The sequence below is a fragment of the Macaca mulatta genome, chromosome 18 (assembly GCF_049350105.2).
Source record: "Macaca mulatta isolate MMU2019108-1 chromosome 18, T2T-MMU8v2.0, whole genome shotgun sequence".
NCBI lineage: Eukaryota > Metazoa > Chordata > Mammalia > Primates > Cercopithecidae > Macaca > Macaca mulatta.
Genome location: NC_133423.1, coordinates 45,269,780 through 45,292,642, shown reverse-complemented (window position 1 = coordinate 45,292,642; position 22,863 = coordinate 45,269,780). Strand labels below are relative to the sequence as shown.

General features: G+C 42.4%; 1 protein-coding gene across 1 annotated transcript in view; it reads left to right on the top strand.

Moving 5' to 3' along the window:
- KATNAL2 (katanin catalytic subunit A1 like 2) overlaps window positions 1–17,741 on the top strand; it is a 49,746-nt gene extending 32,005 nt beyond the window's left edge. The window contains exons 12-14 of the mRNA XM_028837793.2: window positions 15,688–15,850; window positions 16,701–16,803; window positions 17,315–17,741. Of these exons, the coding sequence (XP_028693626.2) occupies window positions 15,688–15,850; window positions 16,701–16,803; window positions 17,315–17,454 (406 nt within the window). The 3' untranslated portion in view covers window positions 17,455–17,741. The remainder of the gene's footprint in view (window positions 1–15,687; window positions 15,851–16,700; window positions 16,804–17,314) is intronic.
- Window positions 17,742–22,863: the final 5,122 nt, after the last annotated feature.

The following is a 22,863-nucleotide window of genomic DNA, read 5'->3' as shown; positions in this document are numbered from 1 at the left end:
TTTTTTCAGCCAAATTTGAAACCTGTCGGGGCAATTGCTAACAGGGATGTCTTTCTGTTATCTATGTTAACCTACTTCTTCCCATATGAAGCCTCTCCTGCTGCTGTAACATTGCTATAGCAATGCATGCATGTGATTGGAGGGATCAGGAGATGTAACCTTGGTTCTTTCCATAGTAACCACATTCATTTCTGGGCTTCAGGGAGAAGCTGTCCTCCCTGCCTTCTAGCCTTGATTGTGCCTTGACTAGATCAACATTTTCCCAAAAGCAGTCTGCCACAGGTCAGCAAGCATTGTGCAAAAAACGAGATCTAGTGGCCTGGTATGTTCAGGAGATGCCAAGTTAAAGATAGTTCAACTGGTTTTCCCCAGCAGCATTGCTCAGTGTCTTTAAAATACGATTGTGGGCCAGGTGCAGTGGCTCATGCCTGTAACCCCAGCACTTTGGGAGGCTGAGGTAGGCAGATCACTTGAGGTCAGGTGTTCAAGACCTGCCTGGCCAACATGGTGAAACCCCACCTCTACTAAAAATACAAAAATTACCCAGGCATGGTGGCGCGTGCCTGTAATCCCAGCTACTCAGGAGGCTGAGGCAGAAGAATGGCTTGAACCCGGGAGGTGGAGGTTGCAGTGAGTTTAGATTGCACCACTGCACTCCAGCCTGGGCAACAAAGCAAGACTCTGTCTCAAAAAAACAAAAACAAAAACAAACAAACAAACAAATACTATTGTGGCTCTGCCTCTGGGCTTTTGCACTCACTCTTAGACCTGAGTCCACAATCTGGAATGCAGTGGCACCCCCACCACCATGCCGCTCCCCTTCAGATACCTGCAGGGCTCTGTCGGTCACCTTCAGGTGCCTGCTCTGATGCCATCCACTCAGCATCCTACCAACATGGCACAAGTATACATATGTAACAAACCTGCACGTTATGCACATGTACCCTAGAACTTAAAGTATAATAATAATAAAAAAAAAAGAATTGCAGCCCCAGCCCCAGCTCCCTATGCTGTGTTCTTGCTTTGTGTTTCCTCTGTGCTTTCACCAGAAGTGATACTAATTTGGAATTAATGGCGCTTAAGCTTTACAGCCCCTTGATTTCCTGGGACTCTTCCTTGGCTCATGGAGAGTCCCCAGCAATGTCCTCATAGTCCTTTGTTTTTGTAAAATTTGTGAAATTTTATTGCTGGAACCGCTTTTGCAAAAATTTTATAACAGTGAGAAGATTATGGCAGTGAAAGGGATCTGATCTAACCTCCATCTTGCCTTTAATCATTCCTGGGCTCAAGCCAAGCTAACTTTGGGAGACATTTCATTTATAGTTTCAATGATCATAACCCTTTTTGAAAACTATATGGCCTTCCTAAAGCCTGGAAGACCACCAGGTTAGGAGGATGAGAGAAGTCTGAAGTCGGTTAAGTTGTTACCAGCCATTATTCTGGAGGTCACAAAATCTTCAACTTCCCCAGTTACTCCTGCAGATAACATCACTATTGTAGAACCTAACTAAGGTTGGCCTTTAGCAATGTCTTTTAAAGTTTTTGCATTTCTGATGACGTATGGCTCCACCTGAACCCACCAACCAGTCCTGTGGCCACCCCCAGAAGAAGACCACTTTCCATACTCCCATTCACTTGCCCACCAAACTATCCTTGGAAAAGCCTAGCCTCCAAAATTTGGGGGAGATTGATTTGAGTAATGACTCCATTTCCCATGTGGCTTGTGTTTATTCAACTCTTTTTGTATTGCAAAACATAAATAAATAAACAAATAAATAAATAAATAAAAGATACTATTTGCAGGCTTGGCATGGTGGCTCATGCTTGTAATCCCAGTGTTTTGTGAGACCGAGGCAGGAGGATTGCTTGAGGCCAGCATGGACAACATAGCAAGACCTTGTTTCTACAACAAAAATTGTTAAAAAATCAGCCAGGCGTGGTTGTGTATGCCTGTAGTCCCAGCCACTCAAGAGGCTGAGGCAGGAGAATTGCTTGAGCCCAGAAGTTTGAGGCTGAAGTGATCTATGATCACACCACTGCCCTCCAGCCTGGGCAACAGAGCTGCAACACCCTGTCTCTGAAACAAACAAACAAACAAACAAACCATGCTATTGTGCTTTGTGACTCCTATGAAAGATAAGATAAAGCAGTACTTTCCACACTTATCTGATCCCACTCCTTTCCTCAAGGAGCATCTCATAAGACCAGTGTTCCATCTGAAAACCTTTTGGAAGACATTAGTTTATATTACCTCACCCTGATCTGATGAATGCATTTTTCATTGCAATTGCATTCAGTCCTGCCTGTAGGTTTTTTTTTGTTTTTTGTTTTTTGTTTTTTTTTTGGAGACGGAGTCTTGCTCTGTCCCACAGGCTGGAGTGCCACGATCTCAGCTCACTGTAATCTCTGCTTCCCGGATTCAAGCAATTCTCTTCCTCAGCCTCCCAAGTAGCTGGGATTACAGGTGCCCACCACCATGCCCAGCTAATTTTTTGTATTTTTAGTAAAGGCAGGGTTTCACCATCTTGGCCAGGCTGGTCTTGAACTCCTGACCTCGTGATCCACCTGCCTCGGCCTCCCAAAGTGCTGGGATTACAGGCGTGAGCCACTGCGCTCCACCTGCTTTTCACCTTTAGTAGTATTTTTGTGCCTACTAGTGGTCAAATCATTTTGCTTGGAATTACTTATGTACAAAACTTCACTATCCCATGCAATAATATCAAGCCCATGATCTTCCATGTGTGTTTTATGGGTGAAACCCATATGACCAGGAAAGAAGTACACTGTGCGGGATTTGGTAAGTCTAGTGGGGCAGGCACATGATGACTAGCAGGAGGTTACTAAGCAGTAACCTTGCTCTTACTTCGTTCACACCTTACTGTTTGTTTGATCTCATCAGACAAAAACAACTTTCTACCTGGTTATTCTGGCATTACCTTTTCTTCTTAACAGGGTGTAGGTTGACATGCGAATCATACATTTCAAACCAAATTTAAAGCATTATAAAATTATTATAACCATTTTGTAGAAAATCTGAGAACTAGAAAAAAATACTTCTGATTTCACCACTGTGACTCAAGTATTACCATCTTTGTATCTACCCTTCTGGGGAAAATGGTTTAGTTATTTATCATCTTTTGCTTCCATATCCTTCTCTAGTAATTTTTTTTGTTCCCAAGAGAAAAACGGTTTTTACTCTTTTGGTTGTTTAGAAAAGTAATACTTGTTTATTATAAAAATCATAATTTATATGCTTTATTATTGTTTGAAAGCGAATAGTCTTCACAATAGCAAAGACATGGAATCAACCTAAATGCCCATCAATGATAGACTGGATAAAGAAAATGTGGTACATATACACCATGGAATACTATGCAGCCATAAAAAGAACGAGATCATGTCTTTTGCGGGAACATGGATGAAGCCGAAGGCCATCATCCATAGCAAACTAACACAGGAACAGAAAACTAAATACCTCATGTTCTCACTTGTAAGTGAGAGCTAAATGATGAGAACTCATGGACATAAGGAGGGGAACAACAGACACTGAGGCCTACCTGAGGGTGGAGGGTGGGAGGTGGGAGAGGAGCAGAAAATAATAGTTATTGGGTACTGGGCTTTGTACCTGAGTGATGAAATAATCTGTACAGCAAACCTCCGTGACATAAGTTTACCTATATAACAAACCTGTACATGTACCCCTGAACCTAAAATAAAAGTTTAAAAAAGTGAATAGTCCCCTGTAACTATACCCTGGAAAATGATGTAAGCCTCTTCAGACTCTTTTACGTATGTGTGTGTAGAGCACATACACGGAGCAACAAAAATGTGTTGTCCTGTAGATACAAGTCATATTTGTTCTATGGCCTGTTTTCTTTCCTTCATTTAATCTATTGTGGACAACTTTGAAAACCTGCCTAATCCCACATAAAACTCTATTGTATGTGTGTACCATAATGTATTTGACTTTTCTTTTTCTTGAGCATTTTTAATCTGGTACCAGCCTGTTGAACCACACCTTTTCCCACTATCATGACTCAGTGCCCTGCTGGGTCCCACGGACACTCTAAGGTTGGGGGGGCAGTTATTCCTCCGGTGTTTAGCTGGAGTAGGGCACGTATTATCAAAAAGGTTTTCTGTTCTGGTAGACCACCTCTCCTCAGTCCTTTGGCTAGTGAGAACAGGCTTGTCGTAGGGTGTTTGTATCTGTGTATGTTAGCAGTTCTGAATTGCAGGCTTCTCCTGCATTCTATTGGGATATATGGGAAGTAAAGAGAAAACCCAGAGAACTCACTGCCACGCCATTCCTCAAGTCCCAGGGTCCCTAGCTAGTCAGTCCTCATCTTTCCACCATTCAAGGTCTCTCCATGTTTATTTCTTGTATTATATCCGGGTATTTTTAGTTGTAAGAGGGTGAACGAGAGAAGAATGGGCTACTTCGTCTTGGCCAAAGGGAAAGTCTTGTTCATATTTTTGTTCATAAACATAATTTATTTTACACTCTGTCGGTGGAGTCTATTTCTGTTGTTAGTTTTTTTTCTGCCAGCTCTCATTTATGATGGTTTATTATGTGTTTTGTAATTTTATATTAATTAATTTGTTCATTCATTTTTGAGAGGGGGTCTCATTCATTGTTGAGAGGGGGTCTAACTCCAGGCTGGAGTGCAGTGACACAGTCTCAGCTCACTGCAACCTCTGCCTCCCAGGCTCAAGCGATCCTCCCACCTCAGGGACCACCGACGTGCACCACCACGCCCGGCTAGTGTTTTGTAACTGTAGATTGTGAGCTTACATTAATGAAGTGCTCTCTGTGGGATTCTTGCATGGGTTCCTCCAGAGAATGTTTGTTTTACTGTGTCAGTCTTTATGCCACTTTTAGCTAATTTCTCTGTTCAGAATTTTTTGGACCATGCCAGTAAGAGGAGATCTGTAGTCCTAACTTATCAGTGAACGCTTTCTCCCACCCCAAAGTGCAAGGCAGACAAATTTCCCTGGTGTCTTTCATTGCTAGTGGGGAGATTTCCTAATCAACCCTTTCACAGTAGGCAGGCACCCTTCAGCAATACTGAGTCTTTATGTGGTGGGCCTTGACACCACCTCCCATCTTGAATGGGTCCAGGACCTTCTATGCCATTCCACATGTAGCCTTTAAAACTCAAACCTTTTCGTAACCAAGAGACAAACACCCCTAATCGGCCATAGCTTCAACTGCCCAGCTTTCATTTTCAGCTTCCTCTTTATTTTTGGCCCTTGAGAATTTTGGCCCTGTCTCCTTGAGGGCTCAATTGTGCATTCAAAAGGTATTTCCTATAATTAATTGAGCTTTTTAAGGGACTGTATAACAAGAGAAGCTAGTTTATCTTTTTGCTGGAAACAGAGCCAGCCTTCCCATTCTTTTCCTCTCAATTTTGGTAATATATTTTCTGGCAAGAGTAATTGAGGAATATATCTTCTTTGTTGATATTGTAGCAATTAGAAGTAATTTTCATTCTTCATTATAAAGAAATGATGCTCTCAACCCAAACATCAGTAGGACATAAACTGAACTGATAGCTGCAGAGTCTCCTGCAGGATCCTCCGGCCTCATGCTTCCGAACTCACTGCTCAGAATGAGAAGTGGGGTCTCTGGAGTCCACATCTGTCAGCTGATTTTCAAAAGTACTGCCTAGCCATGTGGGTTCAATGATTCATCCCCTAAACTCACTGTTTCCATTATTTTCACTAAATATTAAAATATAACATCTTATTTCCATTGCCCAAGTTGATGCAGCTTTTCTCTATTGATTAGAACTAATGATGATTATAAAATGCTAAAATTTTCAACAAAGCAGATTCACCTTCATAAATAATTCCTGGATGTTAAGGAAGCAGGCTATTTAACATGAAGTCAGTAGCCCTGCACCTAAAGGTTACTCATGTGTCCAAGTAGTATTTCTTTTTAGAAAATATCTATTTATTCTGAGACTAGGTTATAAGACTGGCTAATTTTTGTATTTTTGGTAGAGCTGGGCTTTCACCATGTTGCCAAGGCTAGTCTCAAACTCCTGGACTCAAGTGATTCACCTGCCTCAGCCTCCCAAAGTGCTGGGATTACAGGCGTGAGCCACCATGCCCAGATGAAGTAGTATTTCTTTTTATTTTTTTTTTTGAGACAGAGTATCATTCTGTCCCCCAGGTTGGAGTACAGTGGCACGATCTTGGCTCACTGCAACCTTCGCCTTCCAGGTTCAAGCAATTTTCCTGCCTCAGCCTCCTGAGTAGCTGGGATTACAGTTGCCCACTACCATGCCTGGCTCATTTTTGTATTATTAGTAGAGACAGGGTTTCACCATGTTAGCTAGACTGGTGTCAAACTCCTGACTTCAGGTGATCTGCCCACCTCAGCCTCCCTAAGTGCTGGGATTACAGGCATGGGTCACCGTGCCCAGCCAGAAATATTATTTCTTGAGCACCTGTTGGGTATTTATTCTGCATGATGGAGGGAGGGGGAATCCACGTCATATGGCCCATAATCTTTGGCCTCTGGAAACTGGCAGTCTGATTGAACAATCAATGGGATAAAAATAAATAACTATAAGATGGAGATACAGCCAGCACTGTGTGACTGGTACAGACAATAATAAGTAGAATAAAAATATACAAGGGAAAGAGGCAATTTCTGATGACATATAGTTTTAAAAGCGTTTATGAGGTAGAGAGCACTTGATCTGGGTCTATAAACATGACTCAACTTTTGATAGACAAAGTGAAAGTTCCACATAAGGAAAATGGCCTGAGTAGAAACTCAGAACCAGGATGGCAAAAAGTAGATTCTGAGAATGGCAAGCAGACCAGTTTGGCCCAAGTGGGAATTGTAGGTTGGGGACAGCTGGTGCTGGGCTCACTGTGGAAGACAAAGTACCCAATGCTTAGTCACTGGTTCCCTATTATCAACCACAGAATGTTAATAAACATTAATTTCCAGAGTTGTCCTGACCACTCACTTCATGGTGTTACATAGACATACTGCAAATACTTCACTTTTAAAACTGAAGGTTGGTTTTTCTTATCATGCTGATAATTTAAACTTAATACATTTTAACTAGTGAAGGAATAAACTAGAATTATGGTGCTTCCACATTCTGTAAAATTTGGAATCATCTCTGTCCCCGGAACCCTGGTTTAACAGAAGAGACAGGACAAGGGACTTAGGTAGGTACCTGAGGGTTGGCACAGGTGCTCAGGTGATCGGGCGCAAGGCCTTGGAGCCCAATGTAAACCATGGAAGTGGCCAGTGGGTGCTGCACCTTTTATCCAGCAGTGGGCCTGGGTCCAGTGGACCAGACTCTGAGGTCTGTGAGTCTTCGCTGCACTTCACACTTGCTGTACACCAGCAGCTCACACTTGCTGGTGGTTTTGACATTTGAGGTGATAGAAGTACCAGAAAAACAAAAGAAAGGAGACATTAAAACAGAGTAACTTGGTTCAAAATTCAAAGTGCAGGAACTAAGGGGAGTGCTTTCTGGTTGCCACAGGTTAAATTTTTTAATATAAATATATTGGCATAAAGAATGATTCCTGGGTACATTCCATTTGTCCTTCGTTTCCTCCCTTGTATGATTATATGATTATTGATGTCATGAAAAGTACATTCATCAGGCCTGGCTGTCACAGAGTTGCACTTATTTTGCGCCCACAAGCAGTTTTGAGGTAAATCTCTTGCTTTAAGGCATTAGCTGATCAATACAGACATTTGTAGTGAGGGATTGTTTTCCACACCATCTGCATGACTCCATTTTCCTAGGGCATTCTGGAGGGTTCTGGACTTCCTTTCCACAGGAAGTCACTCTGGATGGGATGGGGACAGCAGGAAGGAGCCCCTATGAAAGAATCTTTCTTCTTTAGCAGCTTGTCTCTTTGAAGCGAGCAGATCCAAAGTAAAGGCCTTGAAAGAAAATATAGCAACTACTCATCACCCCGTGCTCTGCCATTTGTAGGGGCTTATTTTCTCTTCCCTTGGGGTTTTTGGTCTGATATCACCTCTTATTTTGTCTTTGAAATTTACAGGATCAATGATCCCACAGGCCATGGCCCAATCCTCCATATTACTGCCTTTAGTTACATATAAGGAAGAAAGCGTCTTGTTTGTTTCTGTATATTGGAGGCATAGCAGTGACAATACACATGGCAGGTGGTAAATACTGCTGAACGGCACTGAATTCGTAAGGTATAAATGTAATGATTTAGCTTCCCTGTTAAAAGATCTCCTGGCCGAGTGCAGTGGATCACGCCTGTAATCCCAGCACATTGGGAGGCTGAGGTGGGCAGATCATCTGAGGTCTGGAGTTTGAGACCAGCCTGGCCAACATGGCGAAATCCCGTTTCCACTAAAAATACAAAAAATTAGCCCAGCATGGTGGCACATGCCTGTAATCTCAGCTACTCAGGAGGCCGAGGTGGGAGAATTGCTTGAACTTGGGAGGTAGAGGTTGCAGTGAGCCGAGATCACGCCATTGCACTCCAGGCTGGGTGACAGAGTGAGACTCTGTCTCAAAAAAAAAAAAAAAAACTCCCTTTTCTCCTTTTTTCTTTTCTCCCCCATCACTTCACCTTTTTCTCCCATAATTCAGTCACAACTCTGTTAACTGTCTAGATGGACTCTTGATACATTGAGACATGCCAGGCATTCTATGAGTTTCATCTCCTTTTTTTTTTTTTTTTGAGACGGAGTCTTGCTCTGTCGCCCAGGCTGGAGTGCAGTGGCCGGATCTCGGCTCACTGCAAGCTCCGCCTCCCAGGTTTACGCCATTCTCCTGCCTCAGCCTCCCGAGTAGCTGGGACTACAGGCGCCCGCCACCTCGCCCGGCTAGTTTTTTTTTTGTATTTTTTAGTAGAGACGGGGTTTCACCGTGTTAGCCAGGATGGTCTCGATCTCCTGACCTCGTGATCCGCCCGTCTCGGCCTCCCAAAGTGCTGGGATTACAGGCTTGAGCCACCGCGCCCGGCCGGTAACAGCCTTCTTCTCAGCTCCAGGCTGACCTGCTTGTCCTGCACCCAGTTTATAGAGGAAACCCTGGGATTCCCCATCGTCCTCCTGGAGGGTCCTTCGCTCTCTGCATCACAGCCTCTGTTTCTTGAATCCCTTATAGTCCTTTGGTTTGGTTTTCTCTCCTCCTTTGGAGAGAATCCTCCAACGTTTTCCTGATAAAGGGTACATAGGAGGTAATTATTTTTTAGGCCTTGCATGTTGAAAATATCTTTATTCTATCCCCCAACTTAATTAATGTCTTCATCAAGAGATAGGTTTCTATGCTAGAAATTATTTCTCATCTGAATTCTGAAGGCAGTGTTCTCTTTTCTTTTAATGTCTCACATTGCTGTTGAGAAGTCTTATTGATCCATTGTACATAATCTGTCTTTTTCTCTCTGGAGGCTTTTATGATCCTTTCTTTGTTCTCCACCTTCTGAAATTTCACCACAATCTGACTTGGGAGTCCACTAGCAGTTAATTGAGGCATAGGTTCAGGGACTCACTGAGTTAAATCTTCATGCCTGCCTCACAGGGTTGTGAGAATTAAATGAATTAATGTCTGTAAAATGCTTGAGACATTGCCTGCCACTTAGTTAAGTACTAGTTAAGCATTTGCTTTTATTAATATTTCACATACAGGAAATTATTTCCTAGAATCTGGAAAGTTTTCTTGAATTATTTCTTTCATATTTTCCCTTCTGTTTTCTCTGCATTCCCCTTTTGTTTTTTTTGATCTCCTATTGTCTGTTGGCTCTCCTGTAATAATGTTCTCATTTAAAAAATCATCTCTTTCTCATTTTGAACTTTTTTTTGTGTGTGTATTTATGTGTGTGTTTGTGTGTGTGTGTCTTTTTTTTTTTTTTGAGACAGGGCCTGGCTCTGTCACCAAGGTTGGAGTGCAGTGGCGTGCCCACAGCTCCCTGCAGCCTCAACTTCTTGGGGTCAAGTGATCCTCCCACCTCGCAAGTAGCTGGGACTACAGACATATGCCTGGCTAATTTCTTTGTAGAGATGGGATCTCACTGTGTTGCCCAGGCTGGTTTTGAACTCCTGGGCTCAAGTGATCCTCCCACCTTGGCCTCCCAACATGTTGGAATTACACGCATGGGCCACCATGCCTGGCCTTGTGTGTCTTTCTTGTCCTACTCTGTGAGAGATTTCTCCAGCTTTATCTTCTCAGCTTTCCATTGTGTTTTTAATTTCTTCTATCATATTTTGTATTCTCAAGTTACCGCATTTTGTTGTTTTTCTCTGAATGTTCTTTTTAAATGGCATCCTTTTTGCTGTAGTCTGAATGTGTTCCTCAAAATTCATGTGTTGGAAACTTAATCCCCAATGCAACAGGGTCGGGTGGTATAGAGTCCTGTAGGAAGTGTTTAGGTCATCAGGGCTCCACCATCATGAGCAGAATAATGTCATTATAAAAAGGCACAATGAAGGCAGTTTGGTCTCTTTTTTGCCTTCCACTTGCCATCATGTGAAGACACATTGTTTCCCCCTCTTGAGGATGTGCCATCTTGGAAGCAGAGACCAGGCTCTCACCAGACACTAAACCTGCTGGTGCCTGGATCTTGGTCTCCCACCCTCCAAAATGACAAATTATGAAACGTCCGTTCTTTATAAATTACCCAGTTTCAGGTATTTTGTTATAGCAGTTCAAAATGGACTAAAACACTCTTCTTGTTTCATGGCAATATTTTCTTACATCTCTCTGAGAATACTAATTTTTGAAGTTTCATTTCCCTGAAGAATTCTGTTTTCTCCAAGATTCTCTTAATTTTCCCCCATTTATTTGTGTTGGGTTCTGTCTTCAAGTTAGAGGAGTTCCACAGATGTAGGTCTTCTTGGCTGCCTAATGTTTATGAGAGGGGCACATTAACAAAACCCACAGGGAGCTCTGTGCACATGGGAAAGGCTTGCCAGCTGTGGGCTCCATGTGCTGAGATTTGACTGGGTTATTGTGTTGGGGAACTCCCAATATCAGTATCCTTAGGGTCTTTCTCTTTGGCTGGTCATATTGCCAAGTGACGATTTTTGCAATCTCCTGCCTGGAGGGCAAAAGTTTGGCTGCTAATAGTCTAGGGATAGTCAGTATCTCCTTGTTTCAATACAGTACACTGTTTTCAGCTGAGCCTGGTGTTTCCCAGCTTGGAGACCCTCCATTTTACCCTCTGCCAAGGTATGGGAGAGGCAGTTCCCCTACTATTGGAGGGGGAGAAAATCTGTGATCTAACTTTTTTTTATATACAAATTGGCAATCAAACCCCCTATTTTCAACCCACCCTCACCCTCACCCTCACGTCTAAAGGTAGAAGATACTGCCACATCTCTTGGGGTTTCTGTGACTCAGATTATTTCCTGACATCCTTTACTGCTGATTTAGAAAGCAGCTTCTCAGTTCTACTGTTTCTTTTACTCGTCATTATGCTTCCCAGCGTTCATATCTTTGCTTCAATCAGTTCTCCAATTCTGTTTGCTTTTGTGGGTTTATGCCATTCAAAAACTCTTTCAGTGGTGTTTAGTAGGAGGAAGCAGAAGTGATTCTGTTTATCCCCAAATTTAAGTGCAGTCTTAGTTAAAGTTCATCAACAATGAAGTGTAATATGGTTTGGCTGGTCCCCATCCAAAATTCATCTTCAATTATAATCCTCATAATCCCCACCTGTCAAGGGCGGAACCAGGTGGAGATAATTGAATCATAGGGGTGGTTTCCCTCATGCTGTTGTCATGAGATCTCACTGCACCTTGATGGTTTTATAAGTGCTCACTCTGTCCTGCCACCCTGTAAAGAAGATGCTTGCTTCTCTCCTTTGCCTTCCACCACGATTGTCAGTTTCTTGAGGCCTCCCCAGTCATGTGGAACTGTGAGTCAATTAAACCCCTTTCCTTATAAATTACCAGTCCCAAATATTTCTTCATAGCATTGTGAGAATGGACTAATACAGTGTTTTTATTTCAACCTTAGTAGCAGAGACAGCCTTCTGATGGAACATCCTTGGGTATGAAGGATAACATATTTTTGTGGCTTATATGCAGGGGTGATATTAAAAATATTAAACAACTGGTGTGGTGTGGGTGCTTACCAATCAAGAAAAACAGCATCATTCTTGCTGCCTGCTGGCTGCATATTATTGCTGAGTATGAACAAGGAAGAAACCATTTGAAGCAAAGATGAGCACATCCTCAACTGGAGTGCTAGGCAAAGTTCTGCTGTGAAGCGCGGTTTGTTTCTTTTCCTTGACCCTGTGCCTTGAATATAAATGTGCCTTGGGAGGGGGAATAATTGTGCAAGGGAAGAGGTGGCTGAGTCTCTGATGTGAGATGAATGTCAACAGGGTGAGACTGATAGAAGAACAAAGCAAATGCAAAAAAGAAATAGGTCATTGTTACTGTCAGTAAGGCACCCCTGGACTATGGATTCTCAGTTCAGGGTTAGACAAACAACAGGAGAGGCAAAGGCACACTCCTTAAAGAAATCTGGTTGCTGTGATTTAGGATTCAGATATGTTCCCTGGAAGTGTTTTCAATTTAAAAGGAAATATTGTAACATAGATTCAGAATGAGAATAAGAAAAAATGGGAAGACAGTTTAGAAATTCTCAGTGTTTTTATGAATGAGAAATACCTGGTGATGTTTTCATTGTTACTCTTTTTAAAAAAATATTTAAAATTTTATTTTATTTTTTAAAAAATTATTTCTGTCACTCAGGCTGGAGTGCAGTAGTGTGATCTCAGCTCACTACAGCCTCGGCTTCCTGGGCTCAGGTGACTCTCCTACCTCAGCCTCCCAAGTAGCTGAGACTACAGGCGTGCATCACCACACCCAGCTAATTTTATTTATATTGTGCAGAGACGGGCTGTCACTATGTTGCCCAGCATAGTCAGCAAATCTTCTACCTCAGCTTCCCCAAGGGCTGGGATTACAGGCATTAGCCAACACACCCAGCTCGTTGTTACTCTTTATCAATGGTTAGGCTAAGGCTAACATACAGGAATTTCCTCATTTCCATCCTAGAAAATCAAATAAACACTTCACAGACACACACTCAAGATGATCTATTGATAACAGGACTGGTAATTTAGAGTAACCAAATAGTCTCAGCTGATGAGGGAAAGCTCTGCTTTACATAATAGTGCTATGTAATTTCATAATAATTCCAAATAATGTATTTGGAATGAAAAATCCAGACCGGGCATGGTGGCTCACACCTGTAATCCTAGCACTTTGGGAGGCTGAGGCGGGTGGACTGTTTGAACTCAGTAGTTCAAGACCAGCCTGGCTAACATGGTGAAACTGCGTCCAAAAAATACAAAAATTAGCCGGGCTCGCACCTGTAGTCCCAGCTACTTGGGGGGCTGAGACAGAAGGATCGCTTGAGTCCAAGAGGTGGAGGAGGCAGTGAGCTGAGAGGGCACCACTGCACTCCAGCCTGGGCGACAGAGGAAGACCCTGGCTAAGAAGAAAAAAAAAAAAAAAAAAAAAAATCTAACTGTGTGTGTGTATGTGGGTGTGTGTTTAATCAGCATTTGCAACCTCTAGTGAAATAGCTGATCCACACAAAGATCATCAACAGATGCTAAAACCATTAGTTGAAAGGGTATAAGGAATTGGGCACTCCTATGGTGTCAAAGTATTGTACACAGAATACTTACTACTTGCTGAGAAAAGGTATTTTTCTTTACAATGGAGAGTTCCATGGCCACCAGAAAATCAAACACCACACTGACAGTGAGACACACAGACGTGTGGATCCTGATGAATATGAAAACACAACATCATCTATGTAATATGCTTGCCAAAAAATATTTACCCTAAATCTCATTAAGCTTTTAGAACTAACTTCCCTCTTAGAGACAGGGAATAGAGGAACCAGTTTCATGATATCACAAGGAAAGCATCAGACAAATTCAGAATGTGGGACATTCTCCAGCTGGCCCTGTTTTTTCAAAAAGGGTCTAGGGCAAGCAGGCTGACCTAGATTAAAAGAGATTTAAGAGACATAACCATACATAATGCATATTTCTTCACTAGCTTTTGTCAGAAAATGATGGAAGATAATTGGGGGATGGTTGGAGAAATTTTTTTAACTTTTATTTAAGCTCAGGGGTACATGTGCAGGTTTGTTGTATAGGTGAACTTGTGTCATGGGGGTTTGTTGTACAGATTATTTCATCACTCAGATATTAAGCCTAGTACCCATTAGTTGTTTTTCCTGATCCTCTCCCTCCTCCCACCCTCCACCCTGATTGGAGAAATCTGAATATAGACTGAGCATTAGACACATTACAGAATCAGTTTTGGCAGGTGTCATAGTGATATTGTGGCTATGTAAGCAAATGCCTTTCTTTGGAAATGCATGCTAAAATACTTAGGGATGAGGTGTCATGATATAAATTACTTTGAAATAATTTAGCAAGAATAGGTAGATAAAGAGATACGAAGCAGATATGGCAGAATACTGGTGTCGAATCAAGATGGTATGTATATGGATGTTCAATTGTTTTATTCTACTTTTATATTAGTTTGAAAGCCATTGCACTCCAGCCTGGCGACAGAGCGAGACTCTGTCTCAAAAAATAATAATAATAAAAATAAAAAAAGAAGTGTATTAGTCCATTTTCATGCTGCTGGTGAAGACATACCCAAGACTGGGAAGAAAAAAATTAATTGGACTTACAGTTTCACATGGATGGGGAGCCTCAGAATCACGGCAGGGGGCAAAAGGCACTTCTTACATGGTGGCAGCAAGAAAACTGAGGAAGATGCAAAAAGCGGAAACCCCTGATAAAACCATCAGATCTCGTGAGACTTATTCACTACCATGAGAAGAGCATGCATGGGGGAAATTGCCCCCATGATTCAAATTATCTCCCACTGGGTCCCTCCTACAACATGTGGGAACTATGCGATTACAATTTAAAATGAGATTTGGGTGGGGACACAGAGCCAAACCATATCAAGAAGTTTAAGGATATGGCCTGCAGATGCAAAATCACATAAACTTGGCCTGACAGTTTGGGGAGTAGTAAAAGTGAGTGTCTGAAAGGGCTGTATTTGCATTGGGCACCCAGGAAGGGCCACTGGTGCTAAGTTCACCAATATAATGAAGTGAGAGGGTCATTCACGCCAGAAGGACTGAGAATTTTGGAAGAATTAATGTACTTAGAGTGCCCAAGTTATCGTCAGCAATAATTTACTCACTGGCAAGATCGGATTGAATAATTCATGTTACAACTGCGATGAGAATACTCATGATTGCTGGTTGTTAGTTGGTTTTTGTACCCCAAATTAAGTCACCTAAAATTATTTCCTTTTCATTAGGAGTTCTGAGGATGTGTTCTTTTTCTTTTCTTCCATTTATCCTTCTTTCCTTCCTTCCTTCCTTCTTTCTTTTCCTTCCTGCTTTCCTCCCTCTCTTCCATTCCTTCCTGCTTTCTTCTCCTTCCTTTCCGCTTTCCTCCCTCTCTTCCCTTCCTTCCCTCCCTCACTTCTCTCTCTCACCAATTCTTTCTCCAAATAATATTAAGTAATTGTCCCATCCACTCAAGGCATAGATGTAGAGTGAGAGTTAAAATGCAGAATTGCTTCCTGCAATGCTAAATTGTTCTTAAAGTACAGTTGTTGTTCAGGAAGTGTGTTTGCAGCCCTGTCCAGCTCCATTTCTGGTGTGATTTTAGGGAGCTGGACTGTGCCATGTTACGCCGCCTGGAGAAGAGGATTCTGGTCGATCTCCCCAGCCGGGAGGCCAGGCAGGCCATGATCTACCACTGGCTGCCTCCTGTGAGCAAGAGCAGGGCCTTGGAGCTGCGCACAGAGCTGGAGTACAGTGTGCTGAGCCAGGTCAGCTGCCCTAGAGAGGGGCACATGTAGGTCAAGGGCTCACCACATGGCCATCTTGTAGACCAGGTCTTACCATGAGCTGACAGAAGCTTAAGACACTTAGAATAAGATCAAAGCTGCCCCTATAATGCAATGGGCATCTTCACAGAAGAATAAGCTCCTTGTCACTTAAAAATATTCAGAGGGAGAAACAGTGTGAGGCAGTGGAAACAGCATAGGGTTTAGACTCAGAAAACCTATGGTCAAATCCTGCCCCTGCTGCTTGTTAGCTGTGTGACCTCAGGGAAGTCACTTACTCTTTAAGCCTCAGTTTCTTCATCTGTAAAATGGGTAGCAGATGAGCCACAAAGAATGACTGTGATGATTACATAACAGAAAAGCTCCAGGTACATGTCTATTATGCACATTATCACTGGTGTCCATTCTCAGGGTGTTGTAGAAATGTTGCCTGCTTTTGGTGAACATTTGAACACAATGTTCTCTGAGGCTCCTAAATGGCAGGTATGATCTTATTTACAAGAATAAATGTGCCTACCAAATTTGAACATCCTTGGATTTGAGCACAGGGACCCCGATAGCCCAACTTGGGTGTTCTGGTCGTTTACTGGCATCTTACAGCGTATTTTGATAGTGTTAGAAAGCCCTTCTAGCCCAGCTGCTTAGGTTATCCCAGCATGCTAGCAGGGTCTCTGCCTCAAGCACTGTTTATCTGGGAATCTTTTTAGGGTGTTCGTGGGTGACAGATACAGAATCTACACAGGACTTCTGATACTGGGTCCTGCCTATAACAATGTAATGGCCAGGGGCATTCTGTCCACTGACCAATGGCTGTTTTTTGTGGCTGTTTCAGGAGACTGAGGGCTACTCAGGCTCAGACATTAAGCTCGTCTGCAGGGAAGCAGCCATGCGGCCCGTGAGGAAGATCTTTGATGCACTTGAAAATCACCGGTCAGGTATGGGTTGGATCACTGTGAAGGTGTTCTGGGAAATTTGTGTAAAAATCCCTCTCACCAGCAGATGGAGCCTGGTGCCTGTTCTTGGTGCCACTTTACACTTGCAACACGTTTTTTGGTCAAATCATCCCTCACTCAACTCATTCCTCTGTGGGTGTTCTGATTCAGATCGACTTTGCTCACAGAAGATAAACTCCGTAGGGCTCAGGCTTTTATTTCTCTGGCACACTCTGATGTTGGGCTGGATCCATTTGAGGCACTATATAAATATTAAATAATACTTGGTAACAATACATTTAAGTCACATTTTTTTTTGTCTAGGCCTTAGGGGCTAACTCAGTTGCACATTAAAGAATTTTTCCCCAGCCCTCTTTAGTCTTGCCTTTTGCTGCATTAATGATTAAGAATGCTGCATTATGCATTGTCTTGAAAGAAGGTCTATTAGCGTTTCAAGAGCATTGATCACCAAGAGGTCGAGTGTTGTGCTGTTACTGTTGTGTTCTTATCCTAGAAAGCAGCGACTTACCGGGGATCCAGCTGGATACAGTAACCACTGCCGACTTTCTGGATGTGCTAACTCATACCAAGCCCTCCGCAAAGAATCTGGCTCAGAGATACTCAGCCTGGCAAAGAGAGTTCGAGTCTGTTTGAAACCACATTTACCCTGACCCGGCCACAAAGGCCTCCTAGTTTATTAGTGTCCGTGGGAGAAGAACAAAATGATTGGAATGGAAAAGAGAAAATTATTCTTGAAGACTGGATTAACTTGAGCCACTGTATTGTTTGGATAGCTGAGATATATTTATTAACTTATCATTACTGATGTCAGCAAAATATTGAGGGTTTCAGTTACATACATATATGTGCTATTAGGTCATACAATGGAGATTTTTCTGACAATTAGACTCCATAAAATTTTAATAAACAATTTAATGTTACTCATTTGTAAACTTTTGAAGAAAAAGATGTACTTAGAAAAGTTGTGTTGGCCAGGCACAGGATGACCCTGAGTTGGGGCAGCCAAGTAGAAGCTAAGCTTGACAGGCACTGCCCAGCGGACAGTCCCAGGGTGAAGAAGGATGAAGGCAGGGAAGGCAATGCAGTTTCTCATTCTGGACAATATTCTGTATCTCATCAGCTCTCCCTAATTCTGACTCCATCCAGCTTTGTCAGCAGCAAACCCCTCCCAAACTAAGCCCCACTCAGAAATGTCACTGAGCATTCTGATCCTAGAGCTAATAGCTGGGGTGACTAGCACACCATCACCATCAGCTGCCAGTATGACTGTTTTGGGTTCTGGCCCCCAATAACATCTTTTAACTCTTCACATCTCACATCCGGTGTGCTCTGCCCTTCTCTTTCCATTGCCACAGCTTCTTATCAGAACCAAAGCTTAGGATGGGGCACCTGAGCTTAGAGAATATTCGTTCCAAGTCTTCCCTGCTCTTAAGCTCTTCCCCCTCTCCTTAAGGGGTTACAAACAGCTAGAAGCATCTCTCTCAGAAACTCACAATCCGAGGCATCTACTTTGAACCCTTGATAAATTTTGAAGGCTTCCACTAAGTAATGCGACTTCTTTTCCCCCACTAGAACTTACCTATGGGAAATTACCTTCTTTTCTCTTCCTTGCCTTGTTTTCATCATCCCTGCAGACAGACTCTTCAAGAGGAAAAACTTCCAAAAAGAGACACTTTGGATAGCTAAGTATCCCAAAGGATTTTTACCCTTTTAAACAAAACTAAAGCATGTTTTGGGGTATTGATTATTTTGAGATTATTCTCAAACGCCTCTTTAAACATCATTTCATGGAAAATATCAAATTGAAAATATATCTTATTTAACAAATTGAAAATAAAAAAGATTTCATCTCAGTACATGCTTAAACTTCTTCATGAGCATCAGGCACTACACTATGCCAGCACCAGTGATACAAAGCATAGAGTCCCCAGCCCCCAGGCCATGGACCCGTAGTACCCTCTCGTTGCTTGTTAGAAACAGGGTTGCACAGCAGCTAAGAGGCAGGTGAGCATTACTGCCTGAGCTCCACCTCCTGTCACATCAGTGACAATATTAGATTCTCATAGGAGTGTGAACTCTATTGTGAACTGTGCATGCGAGGGATCTAGGTTATGCACTCCTTATGAGAATCTAAGTAATGCCTGATGATCTGAGGTGAAACAGTTTCATCCCAAAACCATCCATCCCCCACCCCCCAGCCAGGCTCAGTCAGTGGAAAAATTGCCTTCCATGAAACCAGTCCCCAGTGCCAAAAAGCCTGGGGACCACTGATATAAAGGACTCTACATTGAATGGCCTAAGACTGATGTAAGGCCCAAGTTCCGATGTCTGCTTTATGGTTTTGGGGGATTCTTCTTGTCAGGCCATCAGCTGACATTTCTTGTAGCTGCTAGTCCATTCGCTTCTGGCCACTACCATAATTTCTAATTTTATAAAATCTCAACTGCTGTTGCAAATTTGCTGCGTTGGGAAAGCTGGTGCTGTACGTGTACCCAAGAGTGACTGGGTAAAGGGGCAGGGGAAGTGCTCCTGTGGACAGCATGCTTTGTGACAATACATTTGGGTCCTTTCTGCTTACTGCCCGCTCCTGAATGCATTCAGGATAAGTGCAGTTCTGCTATCACAGCGAATACACTTAACCTTCTTCCACTTCCAAAACCCCATATGCAGCCTGTGTGCCTGCTGCATCTCCACATCCTCCGTTCCCTTTAAATATCGCCTCGTCCATGTTTTTAACACTTCCACCTCTATTCAATCACATATTCAGTCCTCCTCTTTTTTCCTAAGAAAATTTGTCTTCAAATACTTCGGCATGTGGATGTTTTTCTGTCACACATTTACTTTGGTGGCTTCTTCTTGATGTTTTATACATTTATTCCTGCTTTGGATGAAATGAAGTGTAGGTCTTTCATCTCTCTGCCCTTTCCTTACCACGTATACGTGTCTTTCTCCATCATTCCAAAAGTTGTATTATGATTTTAAATTAACTCAATAGCCAGTATTTTTATTAGAAATGTACATTGTTAACTGTAGAGCCAGCTAGTGAATTAGAATTACATTTGCTTTCTTGTTTTGTCTTCCCTAGAATTAACAACTGCCTCATTTTTCTATTTGCTTAATTTTCTAAGTATCTTTTTTTTTTTTTTTTTGGCAACACATTCTCGGACCTGTCAGGTGCCCATCAATATTCTTTTCCAAATGACCAAACATACCAGATAAACTTTCCACTCCCTTCCCACCCGCTCTGGTCCTGGTGTTCTAAGGGAAAGGGGAGCAGAGGACCATGGCAGAATAAGCAATTTGTACCTAATCCATTTCCAGCCCTGCATCTCACCCTGGCCCTACACCATGCCCACTGTTCCCATGGCCTTAATTTCCATGGTTCCATTTTTCCAGAGAATAATGGAAAACTTCCATTCTCCTGCCTTGGCTAGGGGTTGGCATCTGACTGCTCAGGATGGGTAAGTTTCCTGAGGCTCCAACTTTTAACCAATTCCTCACTTTCAATCCTGTCTTGTACCTCACTTCCTCCCTACCTGTTGTCTGCAAGCTTGAGTCTTTGAAGTTGTTCTCCAGGATGAATTTTGGCTGTATTTTCTTTGCACTGATTTTGTTTATCAACATTCCAACCAGTTTCCACCTTTCAGATTACTGTACCTTTTCATCCACTGATGCCTCCTCTACCTTCTCTTGTGGGCTGACCCTGTGGGTTTACAATTATTCCTTTTACTCTTATTTTGGTATAGCTTTGAGAAAAAGAGAAAAAGAGACCAACACATACGACTTAATATAATGTTAAGAGTCTCCATGATTATTTTTTAAAGTAGTTTAGAAGTATATATCTAAGTTTACATAGGAGATTGGCCTGATAGCTGTTGGAGGAAAGTTTAATATATTTTCTTCCAAAGTAGAGGTCACAGCCCAAAGACCTACAGAAACATGGAATGTAGTGGCAAATGAGGAGTAAGATGGGTGTTAGGCAAAGCAGAGGTGGAGATGGTGGTGAGCTAGAGAGGGCCAGGGACTCTCTGAAAAACACAGTAATGACTCTGCTCCAATTGGCCATGGAAATTTGGATCTAACATAGACAGTTCTTCTCATCTTCCTAGAAAACCCAGTAGTTGATTTGCATTAGAATCTCCTGGTGTTCAGATGTTGGCAATCAAGGTTAACTATACACCTGTAGAATTCTCACGGCCTGCTCCCACTCACTTTTAAAAGCCTTCCTTGGTGGACCATACTTACCTAAAGTAACCGCATTCCTGTTGGCCTTCTTCATCATTCATCAATCTCTCATCGTATTAGGTAGCTATGTATACATGCATATGTTTCATCATTTGTTTGCCCCCTCCAAATGTTACGCTCCATGCCTGGAGTACTTTTTTTTCACTGCCATTGAATGAAAGATTATTTAAATTGGTGTACGCCAAAGGTTATCTGAGCACTGTCTGTGACTACTACTCCCATGCATTTTGCTCACTGCTTGTGATCTTAGAGGACTTACACAACCATTCTGAACGTGTCAGAGCCCTTGGTGTTGTTATTCATTTTTATATGTATTAATTTCCCAACTAAAAGACACGCATCTTAGAAGCCACAGCTGTATTCTCTCCATCTCCCTTATGCTTTACTCACAGAAAACATTAAATATCAGTTTTTTCAGGAAGATCAGCCAGTGAAGCAAACAGGAGTTGAGCACTGGAAAAAGCATTCAAACTGTTTGAAACAAATGATTTCTGGGACTTTGGCACCCTCATTACTGCTCCTTAAAGATAGCAACATGATTTGGGACAGGAGGTCTTGATGGCTGGTTTAATACGGAAGTCACCAAAAGTCTTGTGCATTTAGGCTGAAAAAAGCTTTTGTGACTTATGTCAAATAAACATGATAATGCAAACACAGCCCTCTGCAAACAACTGCTAATATGACAAAGGGATTCTACTGCTCGAGGCAGTGTTTTAATGCAATAGGTTAGTGTCATTTAAAAAATTCTCTACTACAGGTACCCAAGGACTTCAGTTTTATCCTGCATGAACACACATTGGTCCAAAACCCAAATGAACACAATCAGTGTAGGTGTTTTTAACTTCCCTGTCCAACACACTACTGTAAGTTCTAAAACATGGGATTATGTGTGAATTGACATATATTATTCCACCGGAATTTCTGACATTATGGCTACAGGTAAAGTTTGATGGAATTGTCACTTAGAGTGAGGTAGGTTATCCTTTTCCTTTCCTAGGCATTACGATTAGCTCTCACTGATACAGAACGCATGGTAGGCAGAGCTACTGCAACCTGTGGCTGACTCTGGAGTTGTGGGTGGAGGGGGTGGAACGACCGTCTGTCCTCCCCTGGACTGGAGCTCTGCTCTGTTCCACACTCCTGGCTCACAGCAGATGTGGGACACTCAACTCCTAACAATGCATGTTTTCTAATAACCTTTCCAGTCCCAAGGTGTCACATGGTCCCTTTTCTGGCCAAGGACAGGATTATAATAAAACTGATACAAACACCATCCTTGAGATTAATACCAGATAGCCCTTCAAATGGGACAGCCAGTAAATGAAGCCTTTTAGAAACTTCAGTTACTAAACTTCCTCCACGAGGCCCAAGGCAGACTAACCAGCTGACACTAACATGGATTGGAATGTTTATAAATAAGATTTTTAGTTATTCTCATGAACCTTACCGTGGGCCGGTCAGTTAGCAAGGCCTATATAATGCTTGTTAAATATCTCAAACTAAGATTTTCAGGGCTCACAGGGATAAAGTGGAATGGAGGAAAGGAGAGAAGCCATTTCTCCTGGCTCGGTCCACCATGCTCAGGAGACCTTTATCCTCTTCACTTCCTAACCCATCAATGATGTTCCCTTCTTGGTTTTAGCTCTAACCTGTCTCCAGAGCATCTGATCCATTACTTCCAAGTGTTTATTTAATGAACATTTTCTCCTGCCCACTCAAAGCTATGCTTTCTAGCATTACATTCCTATGATAGTTTTTATTGGTTCAGTACCCATTTGAATGCTTACCTGGGTTGCA